The sequence below is a fragment of the Lissotriton helveticus genome, chromosome 6 (genome assembly GCF_964261635.1).
Source record: "Lissotriton helveticus chromosome 6, aLisHel1.1, whole genome shotgun sequence".
NCBI lineage: Eukaryota > Metazoa > Chordata > Amphibia > Caudata > Salamandridae > Lissotriton > Lissotriton helveticus.
In genome coordinates this window covers 2,093,042,127-2,093,062,122 of record NC_136067.1, presented here as the reverse complement: position 1 = coordinate 2,093,062,122, position 19,996 = coordinate 2,093,042,127, and the positions used below count along the sequence as shown (strand labels likewise).

The following is a 19,996-nucleotide window of genomic DNA, read 5'->3' as shown; positions in this document are numbered from 1 at the left end:
TTTTGTTTGTTCACCTCTGTATATCATGTAAAGCGCTCTGATACCCTCACGGATCAAGTTCGCGCTCTATAAAACACTAAAATAAATAAATACAATTCTGAAGTTAATGGCCCATCCAGTCCTAGATAAGCCACATATTGGCTCTAGGTTTTTATTTTACCCATATATATACTTCTCTACAGCACACCAGCTGCATGTTTCTGTTCACCCATTCTCTGGATTGGGGCGCACATTACACTGTACATTATAAAACTCCCATGATGCTGCCTTTATAGTCATAGATCATGACAGGCAGTAGGACACTGCTGCCTACCATAGGATATGCACAGGTCCTACCCGCACTGTTGGCCTCTTCTGCATAACCAAATGTTGCATCACCACACCTGAAACATAAGCTGCAAATTGTGTCAGCAGCGTGTATGCTTGTGTATTCTGCAAGGGGTTTATTTAGAAGCAGTGTGGGTTTGGGAGGGGGGGGGTAAGCCCCTTCCAGGCATGTGAGAGAGTTGTAGTTGAACAAGTTACTTTTAATTTGTGCTATGTGCAGCATGCACTGTTCCAGTCTCAAGGGAATCAGCAACACCATTCATCATGTTGGCAATAAATATGGTCACAATGATTTGTAAGGGTGCTGTTACCAAGTGTAAAGCTTTGTTTCAACACCACCCTTTCTGAGCTTCATTTTGAAATGGTGGCAGCAGGAATAAATGTTCAACTTGGTGGTCCTGGGGCTGTAGAATGAGAGCATTCCACTTCACTGCACAGGTTTACAGCATGTCCATGCACATGTGTTTGCTGAAATTGCGCTGTGTGAAGGATATGTTGGGAAACGCAGAGTAGCGGCTGCCACTTCTTGAATCTGATCTTAACTGTGCACAGCTCATGCTCTAACCCATAGATGTTCTTAATTAATGCATATGATGTGGATTCCGGCAAGGCCTCTTCTGGGCTTCTCGTGGACACTCAATATGTTCATCACGTAACCCTTGATCCTTCTGTAAATCCCCAGTTATACTTCTATGAGGTAATTATAACTTGTGCCCCACCATACACTGCCTATGACCTCAAATGTTACATCACTTATTACATGTTCAATGACATTGTTGATTACATAACTGATGACATCTCAAAGGATATGTTACTGTACTTCATCTTTTTGCACGCAGAGAGTCACTGTGGAATTAATTCAGTGTAATTAATCTGCTGCATGTCCTAACTCCACCACAGAGAAAGACATAGATATAAACAATCAGCAGTCCGAGGTCTATGAAAGTACTCACTGAGGACCTTTTATTTCTGTAGTTGCCATATCATTTGGACAACATTTTAATATATGGGATAACTTGGCTGTGAGTTTAACTGTATCTTAGCCCCTGTGTAGAGTTGACTATAGTCTACATCCTCAAGAGGATTCATGGTTAACAAAGGGGTCGGGCATTGATAGATAAAGTTAGATCAACACGTGGGGTCCACAGCACAACCTGGCCATGATCTTGAAGGCATTTCAATGGCATTTATGTTTCCATGAACATTATCTGTGCAAAGGACGATGTCCTGAGGGAAAGTTACCCTGGGGCAACTTGGCAATACCTGTAACAAGTCTTGCCTGTTGTCCATGCAATCGCAGGAAGTCAGATTTAAAACAAAAAGGCACATTATCCAGTATTATGGGTGTCTTTCATAGATTCACATGCCTGAATCATTCCCCGTCGTCGAGATGGGAGTCCCCTGTACATAGAAAAGTAATGTCCTATAGACATACATAGAGAAAAGTAGGCCTAAGGGCCTTGCCTTAGTAGCCTATCTATGTCCTTTTGTAAAAAGGACCAAACTCCTGAGGGTAGCCAATCAGCTACCACCTCCCTCTAGAACCTTCCTGTCAGGAGGCTCAGTCTCTCAGACTTTCTACCGCACGTTGTGCTAGGGAGTCTCCACCTGAGTTCTCCTCAGGTTTCTTGGATTATCTCTTTTCCTCACAAAACTTGAATATTTTCTTCAACAAAAAACAATGGCTGATCAGCAGAAGAAGGGTCTTTTCAGAACCTGTTCATCTTGTGGTAAGAAGAGACTGCACGTCGATGACAAGAATGAAACTTGCCTCTACTGTCTTTATCCTGATCATTGTCCTAAAGAATGTAGAATTTGTAGAACATTCTCTACTAAGACACTTAAAGATCGAGAAGGGAGACTTCTCCTCTGGTTGAACAGACTTAAAACCAGAGAAGATGTCCTGTCTTTAGAGAGCAGTGAAATGGCTTCAGTTTCATCAAAACTATCCTTGAAGAGGCCAAGGGTTGCTTCCCCTAGCCCTACAGACGTTCCTCCTAAAAAGACTGCCACAAAGTCTTCTGAGGTAAAATCTGTCACGTCTGAGAAGGATGTTCCCACCTTCAGAAAGCCAACGCAGTCATTGACGACGAGTTCGTCGATACTTTCTTCAAGAAAAACAACCTATGTCTCCACATCGACAACGACGGTGTCGACAACAATGGCGTCGTCAGCCTCTTCATCGACGACGACGACCACTCAATCGTCGACGACGGGTAAGCCAGTGTCGTTGATTATTCTTATAAAAAAGCAATCGAGGTTGCTTAAGGTTCCGTCGACGGCATCGTCGACGACGACACCGTCGACGACAAAACAAAAACCGTTGACGCCTGCACCGACGACGAAGACGCCGTCGACATCTGGCGTACTGTCGACGAAGACATAGACGACGGTAAAAGCATTGTCGACGTCGAAGACACCGTCGACGAGCACGCCGTCGACGACGAAGGCACCGTCGACGAGCACACCGTTGACGGGACCGTCGACGACGAAGGCACCGTCGACGACAACACCGCCGACGACCGCGCCGTCGACGAAGGGACCGTCGACGACCTCACCATCGACAATTGAAAAACGATCGACGTCAGCACCGTCGACGACACCGACGACGACATGGTCGTCGACGACAGCATCGTCGACGCCATGGAAAAAATCAGATTTGATACCGCCAAAAAAGAATACTAAAAATCCTATTACGCCAGATTTAACATCTCCGAGTAGGGTACAAAGATTACCCCCATCTTGTCTCCTACAAGATGATGAATCAGAAGATGACCAGTTTGATCAAGCTACTAGTCCTTCGGATCTCATTGTAAAATGCCAGAGCACAGATGACGATGGAGATGAGGTCATTTTTACAAAAGAGACTGTTCATGCACAAGTCCAGTCACAAGTCACTCCTATGATCTGCCTTCCAGCAGCTATAGTCACAGATCTATAATTCTTGATCCAAGACTATAAAAAACGATTCCCTGAATCACCAGCGGCCCCTTTTACGGAGAAATCTCCAGCATCATCCAGACCGCACCCATCTCCAAAGACAAGACCACCACCTTTGGATATTCTTCAAGAGAGGGAAACGGTTCATCACATTCAATCTTCTGATGAAGAGGGCGATGAACCAGAAGAAGGAGAGGTTCGGGACGACCTGTCCAATAACAGAGACGATGAAGATTATATCGCTCATTCTCCAGCCACACCTGAGCCCAATACTTCAGAATCTCTGCCAGTGGATATTGGCGGATTCCACAATTTGGTAGAGAGAGCAGCCACTAGATTCCACATGACTATGGAATCACATGAAACAGACTGTTTCTTATACGATTTTAAGGATCCGATCAAAAAGACAGCTAGATCAATTCCCATAATTGATCACATATGGAAACAAGGTCAGCAACTAATGCAAACACCTGCATCGGTTTCAATAGTGGTACCCAGACTGGATAAGAAGTATAAGGCAACAACAACAGCACCTACCTGCCTTAATGCACATCCCAAGACGGATTCTGTAGTCACCCAAGCGGCTCAAAAGAACTCTAGGAATCCGTCCTCTCCACTGTCAGCACCACCAGACAAGGAGGGCAGGAAATTGGACGGCATCGGCAAACGTTTTTCTACAACCTCAGCCATGACTATCAAGGTAGCCAACGCCATTGCGCTACTAGGCCGATACAACAGACAATTGTGGGAAGACATTGTCCCGTACCTAGCAGATATGCCTGAAGAATTCAAGGATGAAGTTCAATCACTCCTTAAGGAGGGACAAATGTCAGCATCGGAAATCATCGATTGTGCTGTAGATGTCGCCATGACAGGATTCAGACAGCTGGCAGGGGCAGCAGTTTTGCGCAGACAAGGGTGGCTCAAAGCAACATCCTTCTGCCAGGAGGTCCAAACCAAGGTCTTAGACATGCCCTATGACGGACAACACCTATTTGGAGAAAAAATAGATGAGGCCTTACAGACAATCAAAAAAGATACAGACACAGCACGAGCCCTCAGCACATTACAGTTCAAAAACCAGTCCTTTCGAGGGAACAGGGGCAGGGGTCAGCCCTCTTACAGAGGATCATATCAAGGAAAATCCTCTTATTCCTATAATCAGGGCCGTTCACAATACCAGCAACGGCAACAGCAGCAAGGTCGCCAGATCTCCTACGGGAGATCAAACTTCAGGGGGAAAAACCAGAGGAAACCAGCCGGCGGAGGCCAATGACCATTTCCAACAGCCAGTCCCTCCACCATCTCGTTCTTTCAAAATTGGAGGAAAAATAGCACACTTCCTCCACAATTGGAGATCAATAACAATGGATCGGTGGGTGCTCCAATTAATCCAATACGGACACTCATTGGAATTCAGTTCAATCCCCCCGTTAACTCCTCATCGCAAGTTTCAACACAGGCACCTGCGATTACTCCTTCAAGAAATCTCTTCAATGTTGAAAAAAGGAGCAATAGAGCGAGTCCCATCAGCTCAAAAAGGGAAGGGATTTTATTCCCGCTTCTTTCTCATACAACAGAAAAGGAAGAAATGGAGGCCTATACTAGACCTCAGGGCACTCAATACTTTCTTGAAGAGCCAATCTTGGGATCTCTAGAGGAAGGAGACTTTATGACGTCTTTGGACCTGCAAGACGCATATTACCATATCCCAATACACAGGCGTCACAAAAAATTCCTAAGATTCGCAGTAGCAGGTCAGCACTACCAATTCTGTGTCCTCCCATTCGGCCTCAAATCAGCGCCTCGCATTTTCACAAAGTGCCTCTCTCCTGTGTCAGCTTTCCTACGTCAGCAAGGACACCAGGTCTTGCCCTACCTGGACGACTGGCTGGTGAAGGCACCATCTATGGCAGACGCACAAATGCCTTCCAACGCCTGTCTCAATATTTTCAAACACCTAGGTCTGACACTCAACCACGAGAAGTCAACCTTACAGCCTTCCAAAGTTATAACATTCCTAGGGGCAACTCTAAATACGACCTCTTCAAAAGCATTCCCATCTCGGGAAAGAAAACACAAGCTAATCACTCTGGCCACCGCCACCTTCGAGGAACACCATCAGAGTCCGTACTTTCAAGTCCCTTCTAGGGATGATGTCCTCGTGTATACTACTCATTCCTCACTGTCGGCTCAGAATGCGCCCCCTACAGGAGGCCTCGACCAAGCAGTGGACTCAATGTACAGGTTCTTTCGAGGATCACATCGTGATTACTCGACAAATAACCAAGGCCTTACTCTGGTGGAGAACAGCCAAGAACCTATCGCAAGGACTAACGTTCCTGCTGCCTGCAACTCCACATGTCATAACTACAGATGCCTCTCTAGAAGGATGGGAGCAGTCCTTCAAGAATTGCAAATCAGTGGCAAGTGGACAGACCAAGAAAGGAATCTACATATCAACCTACTAGAACTGAGGGCAGTTCTCCTATCTCTACAAGCCTTCCTCCCCCGCATCAAAAACTCAGCAGTGCTTGTAAGAACGGACAACACAACAACAATGCACTACTTGAACAAGCAGGGAGGGACACGTTCGCTGACACTATCTCGCGAATGGCAAAAAATTTGGAACTGGCTAGTAGACAACCATATCAAACTAACAGCAGAGTATGTCCCAGGCAAGGACAACGTCATAGCGGACGCTCTAAGCAGACAGAGGTCTCTGTCCCACGAATGGGAACTCAACCAAAAAGTGCTGAACAACATTTTCTCGAAATGGGGGAGACCGCAAATTGACCTCTTTGCCACCAGGGAGAACGCCAAATGCCACAACTTCGCAAGCTGGCATCCCCAACCCCGGTCACTAGGAAATGCATTTTCCATCGCCTGGTGCAACGTGTTTGCCTACGCATTTCCGCCATTTCCCCTGATAACAAGAGTCATTCGGAAAATGAAAACGGAACACTGCACCTTGATCCTCATTGCCCCATACTGGCCGAGGCAGCATTGGTTCACGGACCTCCGTCGCCTCTCAGTCCAACCATCAATCCATCTGGGCCAACATCCATCTCTACTCTCGATGTCCAAAGGCCAAGAACTCCACCCGAATCTAAAATCTCTCAGATTATCGGCATGGCTCCTGAGTACCGGGAGTTCTACCAACTAAACATCCCGCAGGAGTGCAAGGATGTCCTAGCTAAGGCAAGAGCAGACAGCACAAACAAGACTTATTCCTTCAAATGGAAACACTTTTGCGTTTGGTGTAAGGACAACGATCGCCATCCCTTGCGGATCACTCCGGAGCAGTTACTACCATATTTATTACATCTGGCTCAATCGGGACTTGCCCATGCCTCTATCAGAGTTCATTTGGCAGCAATCTCCCGCTTTACAAGAACTTCAAAAGGACCCTCTCTCTGGTCCCACAGATTGATAAAGCAATTCCTTAAAGGGCTCTATAGATCATTTCCGCGGCCACGCAGAGTTCCACCAACATAGCACCTTAATGTGGTACTCAACCAATTGATGAAACACCCGTTTGAGCCCATCCATAGGGCTGATATCAAATACATTTCATGGAAAACAGCACTACTTTTAGCTCTGACCTCAGCGAGACGGGTCAGTGAGTTACATGCTCTTTCCATTGAAGATCCTTTTATGCAGTTCAAGGAAGACAGAGTGATTTTAAGAACTAATCCTCGCTTCATTCCTAAGGTCCCCTCGAGCTTCCATTTAAATGAACCACTCGTACTCCGATCATTCTTCCCGAATCCTAGTACTGCAGCTGAAAGATCCCTTCACTCTTTGGACCTAAAGAGATGTCTTAAATTTTACCTATATAAAACAAAACATTTCAGGAAGACGAATCAGCTTTTCATCGCTTTCAGCAGACCAAGAAAAGGCATGCCACTTTCCAAACAAAGCATTTCACGATGGATATCATCTGCAATTGCCTTTTGCCATGACAAAGCCGGACGTCCATTACACTCCAAAGTCCGAGCTCATTCCACACGAGCTGTGTCCACATCGGCGGCACTATTCGCTGGAGTGCCGATTCTGGACATTTGCAGGGCAGCGACCTGGAAGTCGCCGCACACATTTACCAGGCACTACTGCCTGGATACGGAACTGATGCAGCTGTGGGCCAGGCTGTACTTCGCCATCTATTCCAGTAAGATGAGCCTTCCTCCTTCCCACCATCCTGTACTGGTATGCACATTTATTTACTTTATTCTTTGTACTTGTTGATGGTTACTAGTCGCATGATATGTATTATCTCAGACTGCTTATAATGTTCCATCACAAATGTGCATAATGTATTGCTTGCTACTCTGATTCAGGCATGTGAATCTATGAAAGACACCCATAATACTGGATAAGAAATGCATTACTTACCTGTAACTGCAGTTATCCAGTATTGGTGTCTTTCATAGATTCACATGCAACCCTCCCGCCTCCAGAGGAAGGTCTCATCTCTCCCTCTATAACATATATTACGCCTACCTAGTTTGGTGCGTACGAAAATCTGAGAGACTGAGGCTCCTGACAGGAAGGTTCTAGAGGGAGGTGGTAGCTGATTGGCTACCCTCAGGAGTTGGGTCCTTTTTACAAAAGGACATAGATAGGCTACTAAGGCAAGGCCCTTAGGCCTACTTTTCTCTATGTATGTCTATAGGACATTACTTTTCTATGTACCGGGGACTCCCATCTCGACGACGGGGAATGATTCAGGCATTTGAATCTATGAAAGACACCAATACTGGATAACTGCAGTTACAGGTAAGTAACGCATTTCTTTTCCTTTAAGGAGACTGCATATCCCTGAGTCTCAAATAACAGGAAGTAAGCCAACAAGCCCTTGGAGAGCAGTTGGAGTCCAGCTCTCCTTCAGCAAAGTCAGGGAACAGCTGGCAGCAGGGCAACTAACAGAAAAGCAGGCCTTCTAAATCAGCAGTCCGGTTGAGTCCTTTAAGCAGTACATCAGCCCCTCTGGCAGAGTTTCAGTTACAGCAGAGTCTGATTTGAGGGGATCAGAGCCCCAGAACTTATTCCCAAATGTGCCTTTGATGTGGGGGTGACTTCAAAGCAGCTCTCTGATGTGAAGAGGTCCTGAAAATGAGGAGGTAAAAAGCACAAAGATTGGGGGAAGACCACCCTCAGGATTACCAGGTCTAACGCACGCCCTCTGTTGTGACAGCAGAATTTCAATGTTTCGGGACCGGATGTCGATTGCATAACATTGATATATACTTTAAGAAATCATGATTTGGAAAAGACGCCTCAACGTCCCCTTCCAAATAGTGATTCATGATTAGTTACTAAAACCCATTTTGCTATTTTCGAACATTCTTCTATCGGGTAGTTATACCGATCAGAACTTCTTTAGAAACATATGTTGGATTCAGAGGCACTTCAATCCTCTATAGAACAAAAGCTTGCACTACCATCACACCCAAAATCGGGAGAGATTTTGAGAGCCTTTGGAAAGATATTTGATTAGTTCAGCATCAAAGCTGAAGGGAGAAACAGATGAAACATTTAAAGGAAAGAGGCAGAAACAAAGTGTGCTAAAGAGACAAGAATAAAGATCAGAGCAGGAAACAGACTTTGGTTAAAGAGGAGAAAGTAGGGAAAGGAATCCGATCAGGAAGGAGATAATGTATCCCGAAAGTGAGATGCAACACATCACCATGATCTCAGGAGCTGGAGATGAGACGTTTTCAGTTTTGTATGAATATATAATGAGCGTGACTTTGTATCCCTTCTGGAAGGAGCAGCACAGGCAGGGGCTGCTCCAGAGCAGGGTTGAGAGTTGCTTGATTGTGTTCTGAGTTTCTTCAAATCCTCACCTAATGTATTTTTGCTCCTACATTTCTTGTGGCCTCCGCAATTTTATGGCTGAGTGTAAATATTTAAGTTGTGCAAGGAGGGTCGCTTTGACAATTATGTGGGCAACTTGAAATTGGGTGTTTGCTTCGGACCTGTTTAAACAATAAATGATTATCACAAGTCGAATGTGACAATTAATACAAATAAAAAATATTTCTGGGCTGTGTGGGACTAGAATCCTTGATACTTCCTCCGCTGCACACAGCAGCATAGAGGGAAAAGGATTCACCTGCACTCTCTTCATACATACTGAAGCATCATGCAGAAATATGTAAGAGGATCATCTATTATACTCAGGTCAGACCGCTCTCTGCCTGGCTAGGAGATATTATATTTTGAATTACATCCCTGGGTGACATTACTTGCTTTGCACTTTCAAGAACTTGCAACATTTATATGTTTTTCAGTTTGCTTTTTGGCAACAATCTCTTATTGCAGGTAACTTCTTCTGCGACACGCTTTAAGCAATACATTTTGCTTGGAAAATAACAAAAAAAAGCATGCAGGTTTTTTTCCTGCTTCAAATTATATTTTTGTAAATTGTTTCTTGTCAGTCGTATTGAAAAAGACTGATTTTAATGAATTTGTGTTGTCCTGACAGGGAAGTGGTGTTTTTTGGGGATTATTTAATGGGATGGTGCAAAGTGATGCAAAGCACTGCATCAAACACTTGCCATTCTAAAACCCTGAAGACGCAACGCAAAGTTGAGCAGCACCACTGTAGCGCCTGTGCAGCCATTAGTAAATAACTGCTGTTGTGTTAATTGGAACTTTTTCAGTTACAGAGAAAGAGAAAGAGGGCTTGTGTCCCCCTGAAAGCAATACCAAAGACTGTAACGTCCCATCAGAGCCCAACAAGTGTCGAAGTGATGGCAACTGTCCCAACGAGGAAAAGTGCTGCGGGGCCTGCACAAAAAAGTGCACCAAGCCTTATCAAGGTATGCGGGTAATCGCCTAGTCTATTGTACAAGATAATATACTCAGATACATTTGCAATTTGCCCAAATGCATGGCTGGAAATGGAGAGAGAGACGTAAGGTATGACAATGCATGCTTATATGTAAATTAAAATACTTGCATATTACCATTATTCTGCGTTCCTCTGACAGGCTGGCCAAGGATGAGAAGACCGGCTGAAGGCCTGTTGGCGGGTGGCAGTTTTGAGCCAATGAGTAGAGGCCTTCCTGATGTTGGATGGTAAAACATGCAATGTACTCAACACAGAGATACCATTGGGACTGGCCCTAGCAGCATAGATCCCCTTAATTTATACCCTCAGCTGAGCCTGCCCGGAGGGGTGTATGCTTCTCATCACCGACTGTGTAGCGCCCAGGCGACTCACAACAGGAGTTTACAGTCATTGGCAGTGTGAGCTGTGCAGGAGCTGAGCCTTAGACTGTCTTACCAGAATATAGGTTTTTGTAAGCTCTTTCTGAGCTTCATTTTGAAATGGGGCAACAGGAATGAATGTTCAACTTGGTGGTCCTGGGGCTGTAGAATGAGAGCGTACCACATCACTGCACAGGTTCACAGCATGTCCATGCACCTGTGCTTGCTGAAATTGCGCTGTGTGAAGGACATTTTGGGAAACACAGAGTAGCGGCTGCCACTTCTTGAATCTGATCTTAACTGTGCACAGCTCATGCTCTAACCCATAGATGTTCTTAATTAATGCCTATGATGTGGGTTCCGGCAAGGCCTCTTCTGGGCTTCTCGTGGACGCTCAATATGTTCATCATGTAACCCTTGATCCTTCGGTAAATCCCCAGTTATACTTCTATGAGGTAACTATAACTTGTGCCCTACCATGCACTGCCTATGACCTCAAATGTTACATCACTTATTACATGTTCAATGACATTGTTGATTACATAACTGATGACATCTCAAAGGATATGTTACTGTATTCCATCTTTTTGTACGCGGAATTAATTCAGTGTAATTAATCTGCTGCATGTCCTAACTCCACCACAGAGAAAGACATAGATATAAACAATCAGCAGTCCGAGGTCTATGAAAGTACTCACTGAGGACCTTTTATTTCTGTAGTTGCCATATCATTTGGACAATATTTTAATATATGTGATAACTTGGCTGTGAGTTTAACTGTATCTTGGCCCCTGTGTAGAGTTGACTATAGTCTACATCCTCAAGAGGTTTCATGGTTGACAAAGGGGCCGGGCATTGATAGATAAAGTTAGGTCAACACGTGGGGTCCACAGCACAACCTGGCCATGATCTTGAAGGCGTGTTAATGGCATTTATGTTTCCATGAATATTGTCTGTGCAAAGGACCATGTCCTGAGGGAAAGTTACTCAGGGGCAACTTGGCAATACCTGTAACAAGTCTTGCCTGTTGTCCATGCAATCGCTGGAATCAGATTCACGCTATATTTGGATGCAATTACAGGGATGCTGGTCCACAGGGGTATGTAGGCCCCTATATCTGCAATCGCATCTAAAATAAAATCAGCTTTAAAAACAAAAGCAGCACATTTTCCTTTAAGGAGACTGCATATCCCTGAGTCTCAAATAACATGAAGTAAGCCAACAAGCCATTGGACAGCACTTGGAGTCCAGCGCTCCTTCATTAAAGTCAGGGAACAGCTGGCAGCAGGGCAACTAACAGAAAAGCAGGCCTTCTAAATCAGCAGTCCGGTTGAGTCCTTTAAGCAGTACAGCAGCCCCTCTGGCAGAGTTTCAGTTACAGCAGAGTCTGATTTGAGGGGATCAGAGCCCCAGAACTTATTCCCAAATGTGCCTTTGATGTGGGGGTGACTTCAAAGCAGCTCTCTGATGTGAAGAGGTCCTGAAAATGAGGAGGTAAAAAGCACAAAGATTGGGGGAAGACCACCCTCAGGATTACCAGGTCTAATGCACGCCCTCTGTTGTGACAGCAGAATTTCAATGTTTCGGGACCAGATGTCGATTGCATAACATTGATATATACTTTAAGAAATCACGATTTGGAAAAGAGGCCTCAACGTCCCCTTCCAAATAGTGATTCATGATCAGTTACTAAAACCCATTTCGCTATTTTCGAACATTCTTCTATCAGGTAGTTGTACCGATCAGAACTTCTTTAGAAACATATGTTGGATTCAGACCACTTCAATCCTCTATAGAACAAAAGCTTGCACTACCATCACACCCAACATCGGGAGAGATGTTGAGAGCTTTTGGAAAGATATTTGATTAGTTCAGCATCAAAGCTGAAGGGAGAAACAGATGAAACATTTAACGGAAAGAGGCAGAAACAAAGTGTGCTAAAGAGACAAGAATAAAGATCAGAGCAGGAAACAGACTTTGGTTAAAGAGGAGAAAGTAGGGAAAGGAATCCGATCAGGAAGGAGATAATGTATCCCGAAAGTGAGATGCAACACATCACCATGATCTCAGGAGCTGGAGATGAGACGTTTTCAGTTTTGTATGAATATATAATGAGTGTGACTTTGTATCCCTTCTGGAAGGAGCAGCACAGGTAGGGGCTGCTCCAGAGCAGGGTTGAGAGTTGCTTGATTGTGTTCTGAGTTTCTTCAAATCCACACCTAAGGTATTTTTGCTCCTACATTTCTTGTGGCCTCTGCAATTTTATGGCTGAGTGTAAATATTTAAGTTGTGCAAGGACGGTCGTTTGACAATTATGTGGGCAACTTGAAATTGGGTGTTTGCTTCGGACCTGTTTAAACAATAAATGATTATCACAAGTCGCATTTGACAATTAATACAAATAAAAAATATTTCTGGGCTGTGTGGGACTAGAATCCTTGATACTTCCTCCGCTGCACACAGCAGCATAGAGGGAAAAGGATTCACCTGCACTCTCTTCATACATACTGAAGCATCATGCAGAAATATGTAAGAGGATCATCTATTATACTCAGGTCAGACCGCTCTCTGCCTGGCTAGGAGATATTATATTTTGAATTACATCCCTGGGTGACATTAATTGCTTTGCACTTTCAAGAACTTGCAACATTTATATGTTTTTCAGTTTGCTTTTTGGCAACAATCTCTTATTGCAGGCAACTTCTTCTGCGACACGCTAATTTGCAGCATATGTTTTAAGCAATAAAATTTGCTTGGACAATAACAAAAAGAAAGCATGCAGGTTTTTTTTCTGCTTCAAATTATATTTTTGTAAATTGTTTCTCGTCAGTCGTATTGAAAAAGACTGATTTTAATGAATTTGTGTTGTCCTGACAGGGAAGTGGTGTTTTTGGGGGATTATTTAATGGGATGGTGCAAAGTGATGCAAAGCACTGCATCAAACACTTGCCATTCTAAAACCCTGAAGACGCAACGCAAAGTTGAGCAGCACCACTGTAGCGCCTGTGCAGCCATTAGTAAATAACTGCTGTTGTGTTAATTGGAACTTTTTCAGTTACAGAGAAAGAGAAAGAGGGCTTGTGTCCCCCTGAAAGCAATACCAAAGACTGTAACGTCCCATCAGAGCCCAACAAGTGTCGAAGTGATGGCAACTGTCCCAACGAGGAAAAGTGCTGCGGGGCCTGCACAAAAAAGTGCACCAAGCCTTATCAAGGTATGCGGGTAATCGCCTAGTCTATTGTACAAGATAATATACTCAGATACATTTGCAATTTGCCCAAATGCATGGCTGGAAATGGAGAGAGAGACGTAAGGTATGACAATGCATGCTTATATGTAAATTAAAATACTTGCATATTACCATTATTCTGCGTTCCTCTGACAGGCTGGCCAAGGATGAGAAGACCGGCTGAAGGCCTGTTGGCGGGTGGCAGTTGTGAGCCAATGAGTAGAGGCCTTCTTGATGTTGGATGGGAAAACATGCAATGTACTCAACACAGAGATACCATTGGGACTGGCCCAAGCAGCATAGATCCCCTTAATTTATACCCTCAGCTGAGCCTGCCCGGAGGGGTGTATGCTTCTCATCACCGACTGTGTAGCGCCCAGGCGACTCACAACAGGAGTTTACAGTCATTGGCAGTGTGAGCTGTGCAGGAGCTGAGCCTTAGACTGTCTTACCAGAATATAGGTTTTTGTAAGCTCTTTCTGAGCTTCATTTTGAAATGGGGCAACAGGAATGAATGTTCAACTTGGTGGTCCTGGGGCTGTAGAATGAGAGCGTACCACATCACTGCACAGGTTCACAGCATGTCCATGCACCTGTGCTTGCTGAAATTGCGCTGTGTGAAGGACATTTTGGGAAACATAGAGTAGCGGCTGCCACTTCTTGAATCTGATCTTAACTGTGCACAGCTCATGCTCTAACCCATAGATGTTCTTAATTAATGCCTATGATGTGGGTTCCGGCAAGGCCTCTTCTGGGCTTCTCGTGGACGCTCAATATGTTCATCACGTAACCCTTGATCCTTCTGTAAATCCCCAGTTATACTTCTATGAGGTAACTATAACTTGTGCCCTACCATGCACTGCCTATGACCTCAAATGTTACATCACTTATTACATGTTCAATGACATTGTTGATTACATAACTGATGACATCTCAAAGGATATGTTACTGTATTCCATCTTTTTGTACGCGGAATTAATTCAGTGTAATTAATCTGCTGCATGTCCTAACTCCACCACAGAGAAAGACATAGATATAAACAATCAGCAGTCCGAGGTCTATGAAAGTACTCACTGAGGACCTTTTATTTCTGTAGTTGCCATATCATTTGGACAATATTTTAATATATGTGATAACTTGGCTGTGAGTTTAACTGTATCTTGGCCCCTGTGTAGAGTTGACTATAGTCGGACCAGTGAAATATCGAGTGACAAAATATCGACCTTCAAGAATATCATTGACAAAATATAGACTGTCAAAATATCGACTTTCTATGTACAAACAGGTAAGTACAAAAATATCGAGTTTTAAATATCGTTTACAAAAATATAGTTGTAAAAAATATCGACTTTAATAAAAACAATGTTTAATTACATTAATATAAAAAATGTATTACTAAAATATACTTAACAATACTTAAAATAACTTTTAATAATTAAATAATTAATGAAAGTAAAAAAAAAAATATTTTTTATTCATATTTCCTAAAACATATATATATATAGTAACAAAATGTAATTAAATAATAGCCAATATTATTAACTACAAATACAAAAGAGTAAAAATTACTATTCCCACTCCAGTGGGTGCAACAGTAGGGAAAGCGTTGGATAGCGTAGGGGTTAAAATTACTATTCCCACTCCAAAGAGTGCAACAGTGGATATATGACGTTACAACGCAACTTTTACAACGCACTACCATTACAACTTTTACAACGCAAAAACTATTACAACACATGTTTTTACAACGCATGTTTTTACAACGCAGATACCTTTACAACGCATACCATTACAACGTAAGTATTGGTAAGTATATAATAATTTTTTTAATTTAAATTATTTTAAATAAATTTAATATAATTTAATTTAATTTAATTTCATTAAATTAATTTAATGTAAATTTAATTTTACTTTATTTTTACACTGTACCCCTGTACCCCAAAAACCCAAAACTGACCCTGAACCCTAAAAAAAACCCTTTACCCAAAAACCCAAAACTGACCCTGAACCCTAAAAATACCCCTTTACCCAAAAACTAAAAACTGACCCTGAACCCTAAAAATACCCCTTTACCCAAAAACCAAAAACTGACCCTGAACCCTAAAAATACCCCTTTACCCAAAAACTAAAAACTGAACCTGAACCCTAAAAATACCCCTTTACCCAAAAACTAAAAACTGACCCTGAACCCTAAAAATACCCCTTTACCCAAAAACTAAAAACTGACCCTGAACCCTAAAAATACCCCTTTACCCAAAAACTAAAAACTGACCCTGAACCCTAAAAATACCCCTTTACCCAAAAACTAAAAACTGACCCTGAACCCTAAAAATACCCCTTTACCCAAAAACTAAAAACTGACCCTGAACCCTAAAAATACCCCTTTACCCAAAAACCAAAAACTGACCCTGAACCCTAAAAATACCCCTTTAATTTAACATAATTAGCAATTAATCAATTAAATTAAATTAATTACCAATTACATTTTAATTAATTAACAAATATTTTTAAATTAACAATTAATTAAATATTACTACCAATTATTAAATTTACATATTTAATTAATTATAATTAAATTACTTCCCACCCTATTCCCCTATAAACCCACAACCCGCTACAGGAAATAAATTATTTAAATTTACACAATTAACAATTAATCAATTAAATTAAATTAATTACCAATTAAATTTTAAATATTTAACAAATATTATTTAATTACCAATTAATTAAATATTACTACCAATTAATACATTTACATATTTAATTAATTATAATTAAATTACTTCCCACCCTATTCCCCTATAAACCCACAACCCGCTACAGGAAATAAATTATTTTAATTTACATAATTAGCAATTAATCAATTAAATTAAATTAATTACCAATTACATTTTAAATAATTAACAAATATTATTTAATTACCAATTAATTAATTATTACTACCAATTAATAAATTTACATATTTAATTAATTATAATTAAATTACTTCCCACCCTATTCCCCTATAAACCCACAACCCGCTACAGAATAAAATTACACACTAATTAAAAAAAATCATTAATTAAAAATAATTATAACATAAAATGACACTTTTCACACATATTATAACATGAAAAAACACTATAAATAATTAAATATTATTTAAAAAACGATATTTTTACTATCTAGATTATATACTTGGATATTTTCACTTTCTATATTATTTACAGTCGATATTACTTCACTTACCTTAAAAACGATATTTTGGCTGTCTATATTCTGTCCTGTCGATATTTTGTCCAAACGATATTTCAAACTCGATATTCTGTCCAAACGATATTTTGGAGTCGATATTATGTCTGTGCACCACTATAGTCTACATCCTCAAGAGGTTTCATGGTTGACAATGGGGCCGGGCATTGATAGATAAAGTTAGGTCAACACGTGGGGTCCACAGCACAACCTGGCCATGATCTTGAAGGCGTTTCAATGGCATTTATGTTTCCATGAATATTATCTGTGCAAAGGACCATGTCCTGAGGGAAAGTTACTCAGGGACAACTTGGCAATACCTGTAACAAGTCTTGCCTGTTGTCCATGCAATCGCTGGAATCAGATTCACGCTATATTTGGATGCAATTACAGGGATGCTGGTCCACAGGGGTATGGAGGCCCCTATATCTGCAATAGCATCTAAAATAAAATCAGCTTAAAAAAACAAAAGCAGCACATTTTCCTTTAAGGAGACTGCATATCCCTGAGTCTCAAATAACAGGAAGTAAGCCAACAAGCCATTGGACAGCACTTGGAGTCCAGCTCTCCTTCAGCAAAGTCAGGGAAGAGCTGGCAGGAGTGCAACTAACAGAAAAGCAGGCCTTCTAAATCAGCAGTCCGGTTGAGTCCTTTAAGCAGTACAGCAGCCCCTCTGGCAGTGTTTCAGTTACAGCAGAGTCTGATTTGAGGGGATCAGAGCCCCAGAACTTATTCCCAAATGTGCCTTTGATGTGGGGGTGACTTCAAAGCAGCTCTCTGATGTGAAGAGGTCCTGAAAATGAGGAGGTAAAAAGCACAAAGATTGGGGGAAGACCACCCTCAGGATTACCAGGTCTAACGCACGCCCTCTGTTGTGACAGCAGAATTTCAAAGTTTCGGGACCGGATGTCGATTGCATAACATTGATATATACTTTAAGAAATCACGATTTGGAAAAGGGGCCTCAACGTCCCCTTCCAAATAGTGATTCATGATTAGTTACTAAAACCCATTTTGCTATTTTCGAACATTCTTCTATCGGGTAGTTGTACCGATCAGAACTTCTTTAGAAACCTATGTTGGATTCAGAGGCACTTCAATCTTCTATAGAACAAAAGCTTTCACTACCCTCACACCCAACATCGGGAGAGATGTTGAGAGCTTTTGGAAAGATATTTGATTAGTTCAGCATCAAAGCTGAAGGGAGAAACAGATGAAACATTTAACGGAAAGAGGCAGAAACAAAGTGTGCTAAAGAGACAAGAATAAAGATCAGAGCAGGAAACAGACTTTGGTTAAAGAGGAGAAAGTAGGGAAAGGAATCCGATCAGGAAGGAGATAATGTATCCCAAAAGTGAGATGCAACACATCACCATGAGCTCAGGAGCTGGAGATGAGAGGTTTTCTGTTTTGTATGAATATATAATTAGCGTGACTTTGTATCCCTTCTGGAAGGAGCAGCACAGGTAGGGGCTGCTCCAGAGCAGGGTTGAGAGTTGCTTGATTGTGTTCTGAGTTTCTTCAAATCCACACCTAAGGTATTTTTGCTCCTACATTTCTTGTGGCTTCTGCAATTTTATGGCTGAGTGTAAATATTTAAGTTGTGCAAGGAGGGTCGCTTTGACAATTATGTGGGCCACTTGAAATTGGGTGTTTGCTTCGGACCTGTTTAAACAATAAATGATTATCACAAGTCGAATGTGACAATTAATACAAATACAAAATATTTCTGGGCTGTGTGGGACTAGAATCCTTGATACTTCCTCCGCTGCACACAGCAGCGTACAGGCAAAAGGATTCACCTGCACTCTCTTCATACATACTGAAGCATCATGCAGAAATATGTAACAGGATCATCTATTATACTCAGGTCAGGCGCTTAGTCAACCGCTCTCTGCCTGGCTAGGAGATGCTTTGCACTTTCAAGAACTTGCAACATTTATATGTTTTTCAGTTTGCTTTTTGGCAACAATCTCTTATTGCAGGCAACTTCTTCTGTGGCACGCTAATTTGCAGCATGTATCTTACAATATATTTTGCTTGGAAAATACCAAAAAAAAGCATGCAGGTTTTTTCCCTGCTTCAAATTATATCTTTGTAAATTGTTTCTCGTCAGTCGTATTGAAAAAGACTGATTTTAATGAATTTGTTTTGTCCTGACAGGGAAGTGGTGTTTTTTGGGGATTATTTAATGGGATGGTGCAAAGTGATGCAAAGCACTGCATCAAACACTTGCCATTCTAAAACCCTAAAGATGCAACGCAAAGTTGAGCAGCACCACTGTAGCGCCTGTGCAGCCATTAGTAAATAACTGCTGTTGTGTTAATTGGAACTTTTTCAGTTACAGAGAAAGAGAAAGAGGGCTTCTGTCCCCTTGAATACAAAGTCTGCACCTTCCCATCAGAGCCCAACAAGTGTCGAAGTGATGGCAACTGTCCCAACGAGGAAAAGTGCTGCGGGGCCTGCACAAAAAAGTGCACCAAGCCATATCGAGGTATGTGGGTAATCGCCTAGTCTATTGCATAACATAATATACTCAGATACATTTGCAATTTGCCCAAATGCATGGCTGGAAATGGAGAGAGAGACGTAAGGTATGACAATGCATGCTTATATGTAAATTAAAATACTTGCACATTAACATTATTCTGCGTTCCTCTGAAAGGCTGGCCAAGGATGAGAAGACCGGCTGAAGGCCTGTTGGCGGGTGGCAGTTGTGAGCCAATGAGTAGAGGCCTACCTGATGTTGGATGGGAAAACATGCAATGTACTCAACACAGAGATACCATTGGGACTGGCCCTAGCAGCATAGATCCCCTTAATTTATACCCTCAGCTGAGCCTGCCCGGAGGGGTGTATGCTTCTCATCACCGACTGTGTAGCGCCCAGGCGACTCACAACAGGAGTTTACAGTCATTGGCAGTGTGAGCTGTGCAGGAGCTGAGCCTTAGACTGTCTTACCAGAATATAGATTTTTGTAAGCTCTTGTTTCAGGAACAGCCATCCAGCTTGGTGCCAGTAGGGATAGGAAGATGTCTAGTCTATCCCTAG

The 19,996-nt window shown here is 42.2% G+C and overlaps 1 protein-coding gene across 9 annotated transcripts in view; it reads left to right on the top strand.

Annotated features, from left to right (window-relative positions):
* The window catches only part of LOC144764028 (uncharacterized), a 1,051,947-nt gene that overhangs the window by 879,454 nt on the left and 152,497 nt on the right, over positions 1–19,996 (top strand). For 6 of the 9 annotated variants that reach the window (XM_078650166.1, XM_078650163.1, XM_078650164.1 and 3 more), the window contains 3 exons: positions 9,936–10,094; positions 13,541–13,699; positions 19,287–19,439. In XM_078650166.1, coding sequence (XP_078506292.1) covers positions 9,936–10,094; positions 13,541–13,699; positions 19,287–19,439 — 471 coding nt within the window. The remainder of the gene's footprint in view (positions 1–9,935; positions 10,095–13,540; positions 13,700–19,286; positions 19,440–19,996) is intronic. The other 3 variants (XM_078650162.1, XM_078650161.1, XM_078650165.1) reach the window with 3 other exon arrangements.